The following is an 8,082-nucleotide window of genomic DNA, read 5'->3' on the forward strand; positions in this document are numbered from 1 at the left end:
AATTTTTTAAAGAAAAAAAAAAATTTTTTTTTGTATTAAAATAAGGGGTTTTTAATAATAAAAAAAAAAAAAAAAAAAATGAAAGTCTTGAAAATGTTCTTGATAAAAATATAAAAAATAATGAAAAAAACTTTTATGCAATATGATCACAAAAAGTACCAAAAAGCCGTATGGCCATCATGGCGACACATGAAGTAAAATCAGAAAAACCAAATATTAAAAACAGTTATTATAGAAAAACAGTTATTATAAAAAAGAGTTAGTGACCTACTCAAAGTAATCCACAACTGTTATTACTGGCACTGTAACAATTGTCCTTTTTTAATTATCAATAACACACTTTTTTTTTATTTAAAAACCTCCCCTGTAACCTACACTGGAGTAAATTTAAGTCCGACATGTATACACCCTGCCACTATGAGAAAGCTGAGAGTTACTATCTAGAATTTAGCACATTAATGTGCATGGACTGTTTGAGTTTAGAAAATACATGTCCTTTATTAGTAGTAAGCTCTATCGAGCCTGAGCACCATCAAATCATTGGCATCAAGCAAAGAAGACATCTAAGGCGTTTGTAGAAACTACTAAAATTGCTTTGAGAACTCTCCAATGAATTATTAAAAACTGGAAGGAGAGTGGGCCACCATGGCCTTTGGGAAGGAAATGTGGTTGGAAAAAACCCTGAGTGAATATGATCGGTGAGCACTTCTATGTTTGGGACGAAAGTCAGTGAAACTCAGGACTTTATTTAGTAGTAAAAGTCAGAACATTTCCACACAAACAATGTAAAGGGAACTCAAGGGATTCTCGTGTAGCCACGAGAAATCCACTAATCAGAGAGACTAACTGGAGAAAAAAATTACAAATTTCAAGGGAGAATAAAGTTTGGACTATAGAGCGATATAAGAAGGTCCTGTGATCTGATGAGTCAAGATTTACCCTCTTCTAGTGATGGGCACAGCGGGGTGGGAAGAACGGCAGCTGTAGTGATGCTCCCATCATGCCTAGTGTCTAAGACTGTGGGTGCAATGCTGTAATCTGGGGTTGCTGTAGTTGGTCAGGTCCAGCAACATTATGAGGTCAGCCACTACCTAAAAACTGAGTGAGCAGGTTATCCCATAGACAAACTCTAGACCTTGCAAACTCCGAAAATCCACAACAGCGGATCGGTGGAGATGCTATAACGAAGCTGCTCAGGGCGGAGAAGGTAACAATGAGCAGCACCAGGAACACATGTATTAAGTTTTGGAGCAGAATGACCGTGATTTCACAGCCCTGCAAGCACCACGTGTCTCTGAAGGACACACACAATGAAGAAGCAAGAGACGGAGCAGCTCTGCTCAGTTCTGTCGGAGTTACAGGTTTGCGCAGGAAAATACATGGCTATGTTCTTAAATCTTTTACATATTGTAGGTCAATCTGTTGTTTCTGTTCTCCTCTGAACATACAAAAGGCAATCACACCAACTTATTTCATACTTTATTAACCAGATGTTGTCAGACAGCCTGGGGAGCAGTTCTAGTTGAGTCTAGTTCTAGTTGAGGGCAACTAAGAAACTATTTTGTTTATATTTCAAAATGCATTTCAAGCCTGAAGCTAAAACATTCTCCTTTATAGTAATAGTTTTCACTTTCTTCATCTGATAAAGACTCGTGCTTTGTGACAGACAAACTTTGACAAGAAAGAGGGTCTCATTTTAATTCAACAAAATCTTGTGACTTGAGAGCTTTTTACACCTCTAACATAAAACAATTGCAGACTGCATACATGTCCCCTCTTTATATTTTCGGGTGTGTGGCTCTAGTAGCCGTCTGTAAGAAGGTGGACAGTAGGCAGCAGGAAGAGAAGAAGAAATGCAAGAAACAAAGGGCCCAGACAGAATCCCAAGCCCAGGACAGCTGAATCCAGGACCTTTGGTGCCCGAGCACATGGTGTGCCAAACCTAACCAGCTGATCCAAACGCCTCCTCAACTGTGATTTTATTTCCATTTAGTTTTATATTATCACTGTTTTCATCAAGAATTTGTCACACTTGTGCACATATGCCTAGGTGCTGCTTTCACAGCACAAACATGAGGAAATGTAAATGCCAAAGCTTTGAGCAGAAAAGATGAAAAGCCGATGTCGAGGTGATCAGCATATTCGTTGAGTTCCCATTCGCACACTGATCTGTTGACAAGGTCATCAAAATACAGATTCATCTCTATCCTCAAGATTAGCTGCTGGGATTCGGTAGAACCTCCTTTTGCTATTATGATTTTCTAAAGACGACGTGGGCTGCAGCTTAATATTACTCAGAAAAGGTAACAAAAAACCAAAAAAAAAAAAAAGGGCCTAAAATTGTGCAGTAAGATGTCAGCGAACAATGTTACAGAAGTTGTTTACAAGCCAAGGACACTTAACTCAGCCTCAGGTGGACATACTGGGATTGAAAGAAATAAGATGCTGGAAAAAAAATAAAGCAATTTCTAATCTACTTTCAACTTCTTAACTGTGGTAATCTCAGTTTGCAGATTTGCATCATAAAGTTTTCTTGTTAGAGCTCGAAAGCAGAGGAGGATGAGGATGTGAGAGTTGTAGTCACACTGGGGGCTGGATAAAAGGTAGTTGTTTTTTTTTACCCCTCTGAGACTTCCTCAGTGGAGGTGGGATGCCACATACTTTCAAAAAGAAGGCAGGGGGAGAGAAGGACAGAGCAGTGAAGGAGGACGGGAGTTGAAAGAGAGATTGAAAGAAGGAAAGAGTGAGTCCATTGAAGCCCAGCAGCTTTCTGATCCTGACTCTGCATACAGAGAGCTGATTCAATTAATATGCATAATAGGAAAGCAAGTGTGAAAATCTACTGTAAGCTCACAAAAAGAGGATCCAGTACACACACACACACAGTGCGGCTAATAATGACTAGCATCTTTAAGCTGTTTGATGTCAAAGCTTTGTTAGTCTCACAGCCTGGAGATGAAACAAAGCACTCGGATGGACTGCATACAGACAGATGCACACACTCGCACTCTTTGAGATAAATGTAGACAGGCTTAGAGTGTTTGTCTCTATTAACAAGGCTGCAGACAATCTCAGCTACAGGAGCAAACTGATCCAAACACCTCTGCTAACTTTAGTGGTCCACCTGAAATCAAGAAGTGGACAAACTGGCAAACCTCTCAGTGTGGAAAGTCCAAGTTTTTCTAGGTGCCTACCTTGAGTGAGCGTTCCCATAAGAAAGCGGTAGAAATACCGAGCCACCTTGGTGAGCTGCCTCTTGCACCTTTTCCTGCACTGGCTCATCTTGGTGCAGCAGTGGATGTGTGTGATGACAGTGGTAATCACTGGTGGTGTTAGTCGGCCGATCTGCCCAGGGAAGCAAGCTCCCAGGGTAGGAGAGGAGGAACGAAGGACCGTTTAATGTGAGTGTATGGAAGTCTGATTGCTGCTGCTTCTCTCCCTTCTCCTCACTCACCCCTTCTCCTTCTTCTCAGTGTTGTCTTCTCCCACCCCCCCTTTCCTTCTCTCGGTTCTTCTCTCCACCTGTAGGGCGCTCACTGTCAATCAGCAGGCAACGCTCTGTCTCCTCCCCCTCACGGTCTGAAAAGCCCTCTCCTGGCCTCTCATTGGATGGCAACTGAGCGTGGCGGAAAATTACGGACCGGCACACACAACAGAGACGGTGTGTGTATGCGTGTGTGTGCGTGTGTGTGTCTGCGTGTGTGCGTGAGTGAGACAAATACTACGAAGAGGCCGGCTTGAGTGGCAGGTGGTGATTTTTTTCCTGGTGCATGCTTCACACATCTTTTTCATGCTGTTCTTTTCTATTTTTCCTTCCACTCGTGCCTCATAAAGACGACAGCATGTGAGACAGCGTGTGTATATTTGAGCCGGTGGGAGGCTGAGTAAAGTGACAGACTAAAAAGAAATAAAAAGCAAACCTATTAATTTGCATCACACTGCCTCCTTACTCGTTACCCATGTTCATAACACATGGAGGAAAATCCAGTTGTAAGGATGAGCAAAAGATGAAAGTGAAAATATAGGAAGATGCAGGTATCTTGGTGGAAGTGAGGCAAAGAGGGAAACAGTGGAGAAATAAGACTTGAATACATAATTGTTTTTCATTATGAATATCTATTTTTAATATTTATTTACATGAAGTTTACACAAGAGCTCAGTAGTAACTCAAGCAATACAGACAGAGAGAGAGAAAACAACTAAGTCCATAAATTGTGTATAATAAAGTGCAATCTTTCATCCAGTCAGTGTGGATTATCAGATGCTTTAGTCCTAATTGGTTGCCATTCAAAAAGCTTCCCATCAGGAACTTCTAAGCCTTATTGTTGCAATGGTGCCACTGGCTATTTAGCTGTCTGTCTACATTTATGAATATTTCAAGAAGAACCACTGCAGTCATAATTTGGAAGTAGAAAGAACAACATTTTACCATATTATAGGTAAACTCAGGAAACACTCTCAACATTCCGGGAAAAAGAATCGACCAGATTACAGATATGGTTGGAACTTTAGTAATACAAAACACTGAAAAGCCCTATAATTATTTTCCCTGCTGAATATAATGAATATATTTACTTCACTATGACGTGTGGTAGATTTGAAAATGAAAAGCGACTGACAAAAAGGAAATTGTTGTACAAATACCAGCTCTCAGTGTCAGATGACAGGTTATGAGGCAACTGAGAGAAAATGGGAGCTTTAAAATCTTATGGGAGTGAGAAAGAGAGGCATTTATGTAAAACCTCTCCACCTTATCATTCTGCTTTCAGTCTTTGAACACTTTCAGAGTCACTAAAACACGCAAACACGTTTACCTTGTTTTCCCTGCTGTCACATTTTTATTGTTTTTCGCTCAACAACTCCCCTCTCAACTGCTGCCACTCCACCTTTATCCTCTCTCCTTCTCCCTGATGCCGAATTAGAAGTGATTACTGTTGCCACAGCAACCCCAGACCCAATGGATTTTTCTGGTACTCAGACCGGCAGATGTAAACACACACAAAAACACACAAAGAAGCCTTACAAATAATGTACACGCACACCTGTTTCTTCTTGTCCTCTCCACAAGCAGTCATGTTGTCGTTTAGGAGTCACAGAGGTCAAACTTCAGGCAATTCCCCAACAGAGAGGTTACCAAACACACCAAATAAAGAACTGACATGACCGAAGGAGACACAGAATAAGGTGGTAGTCGTGATTTGAGCACAGAGACTAAAGAACATGTTGGAGAGCGGATGGTAAACGTTTTCTTGCAAATTATTTAAGCTAAAACAATCTGCAGTGCAAAATGTCCATCTTAACATGTTTTGTGTTCAGTGTCAGAATCCCTACAGCCAACTGACACTGTTGTTCAGCTCTTCTTACGTTATTATTAGAAGCGCCAATAGGACATTGCAGAAAGGAGAGGGTGTAAAGGTCAAGTAATGTACCACAGATCTGTCCATGAACTTGAAGTCGGCAACATAAGGTGGGTTAGATGGCAAGAAAGAGATGAGACTGCTTTATCACAACACCCTGGGTAAGACTGGCAGAGAGGTTCCTTAAAACTGTACATATTTTTCAAAACAACTGGTGCCTTAGATCTCTCACAAAATGAAGGAAAAAGCAAATTTCAATGAACCTGACATGACTTTTAAAATGCCTGAGATTGGGAAATCGAATGCCTGAAGAATTTGAGATATATATATTTTTTTACTTTGTTCTTAAAGAGACCCTGGCTCTCTATCTAGTGCATAAATCACAGACAATGAGAAATAATAATATTCCCTTCACTCTTTGATCCTTTTAGCTAACAAACTACATGTTTTTTTTTTTGGTTTTTTTTATGTCAATATTATGCCAATAGCAATGGTCAAAGATCAATCTGTCTGCATGCAATACGTGAAATGCTAAAAAAGAAAACAAGTGTTATAATGTTGTGTTAACTGTCCAGGTGCTAATACTAGTGGGACCTCCATAAACAAAATTAACATGGAATAATATAATCCTCAAATGTACCCTGAGTAAAGGTCAGATTTGCTCAGTTTTCCCGTGTAAGACTGAGTCATAAAAGATCAATTTATTTTAAGGCTTGCAAGTATTTCACTGAGATGTCATAAGTGTGAAGAGCACACCAAGTGTCATACACATATAAATTAATAAATTTTTAAAGATTTTTTTGAAGAAAATCATTAAAAAAAACAATCTGCTTCAAGCTTATTTCTGGTTTTAGAGAAAGAATAAAGACATAGACCTACTTTTTTGAAGAGTTTTTAGATAAACTCTTATCTAAAAAGGTTTATTTAAAAACACTTTTAGACAGTTTCACGTAACAGATCTTTTACTGATTTGTTTCAAGATCAGGCAAAGATCTTTAAATGTGAGACTGAAAAAAACCTGATTGTAATCTACTTGTAAATTGTGAACACAAAAGCTAAAGGGAGGACCAAAAATAAATCTGACAACAAAAAAATATTAAATAGTTGAAAATCCTAAAAGTCCCATTTTAATCTAGTAGGAAGCAACAAGTGGCTGCAAGTAACATTTCAAATATACTGTTTTGATTAATTGGCTCATTAAAACAATCAGCTATTTCTTCATGTACTCATCAGTGCCAGGCTTTTGGGTCAATTTAAGTCATTTCCTACAGCAACAGCAAATAAAAGATTGTTTTTACTAGTGTATTTTTCAAAGTGGAAATGGGCAATGAGGTTTTGTTTAATTTGTGAGCTGCAGATGGACTGAGAGCAGGTATCTAATAGTTGGCCTGAAGATACGCTAGCCATGCAATTTCATTAAAAAAAACTGTTCAAATGAATGCATGGTGAGCCATTCTTTTACTGAAAGCACATTTACTTTGTTGTGAACAGCACAGTGTGAGACAGAGCAATTGAGAAAAGCTATAAGAAGTGCAGGGCAGTAAATGGCACTCTGGGATTTTTTTTTGGTGTTATTTATGCTAATTGGTTGTGTGGAGCTAAAAGCTTTTTAATCAGTCCAAAGTTTCACTGATCAGGCATAAATTTATGACCACTGAGAGGAGAAGTGAATACCACTGATTCTCTTTGCACCACGTCTACTAATAGGTAGGACACATAATTCAAACCAGACACAACTCATTTTCCCATTGCCTGAAATTAGACTTAGCTTTTCCTAAGTAATGATGACAAAATTATTTTGATTTGCTAAATTTAAATAAATACAGTGAGATAATTTATTAGAGAACATTTTGACCTAGAAAATAATGCATACAAAATGTCTGCAGGTTAACTTTTGAAATCTGGCAAATTTCCCAAGTAAACCTCCCCTGTGCCTTTTTAAGACGCAAAGGAAAATACAGAGTTAATTTGAAAGCAGCACGATTCAAACGTTAAAAAAATAATGGTTTAGTTGACTGTGACAGTATTTAATGTTTTTTGAGAAACCCTGCACCTTCTCTGTGAGTTTTTAAATGCTGATTGAATGTGAACGTTTCCATCAAAAAATATGTTGTGTGCTAATTTGGAATTTTGAGTTCTTGAAGCTGAGAGCAGAAATTATTTATTTCTTGATTATTGTGGATGACTAGTCTTAAATCACTGAAAGTGAAACAGGACCTACTTTGAGATTTATTTGACTGATAAATATCTGTGTGTGAAATTATTTGGTCAAATTTGTGCATCAAATGTTTCACTTTTACTTTAGTGATGCCTTTCTTTTTAGCCCACAGTATCAGAGTGAACACTAAAAACTTACTATAAGCTTTTGTGAGACATGAAAGACCCAAATAAACTAGTTAATTAGGTTTTAATGGCATAAACAGACAACATTTTATTGCAAACCCCTATTGCCACATAGTGGCGAATGAGGTAAAGCAGTCCTGGGTAAAACTGCAGCACAAAAACTTTCGATATATTTGTGTTGTGTGGGCAAGAGGAGTGGGCAGACATCAGCTGAACCTGTCTTCTTCTTGCAGACCCTGCCTCCATCATCTTGAGGGGTATGTCTGATTCTGACAACATGTTATGAAATATTAAGGGGTCCATACTGCAATGCTCAACTCCAACAGCAAAATTAGCAACCCTAGACAGACCCACAAAACATCAAATCTTGCAAATGCAAGGG

General features: G+C 38.7%; 1 protein-coding gene across 1 annotated transcript in view; it reads right to left on the minus strand.

The window, feature by feature from the left end:
- The window catches only part of LOC106947283 (Kv channel-interacting protein 2), a 53,706-nt gene extending 50,196 nt beyond the window's left edge, over window positions 1-3,510 (minus strand). The window contains exon 1 of the mRNA XM_015032179.1: window positions 3,195-3,510. Coding sequence (XP_014887665.1) covers window positions 3,195-3,282 — 88 coding nt within the window. The 5' untranslated portion in view covers window positions 3,283-3,510. The remainder of the gene's footprint in view (window positions 1-3,194) is intronic.
- Between the last annotated feature and the right edge of the window lie 4,572 nt (window positions 3,511-8,082).

The sequence above is a fragment of the Poecilia latipinna genome, unplaced genomic scaffold (genome assembly GCF_001443285.1).
Source record: "Poecilia latipinna isolate Pla-1442-1.1 unplaced genomic scaffold, P_latipinna-1.0 Scaffold232, whole genome shotgun sequence".
Classification (NCBI taxonomy): domain Eukaryota; kingdom Metazoa; phylum Chordata; class Actinopteri; order Cyprinodontiformes; family Poeciliidae; genus Poecilia; species Poecilia latipinna.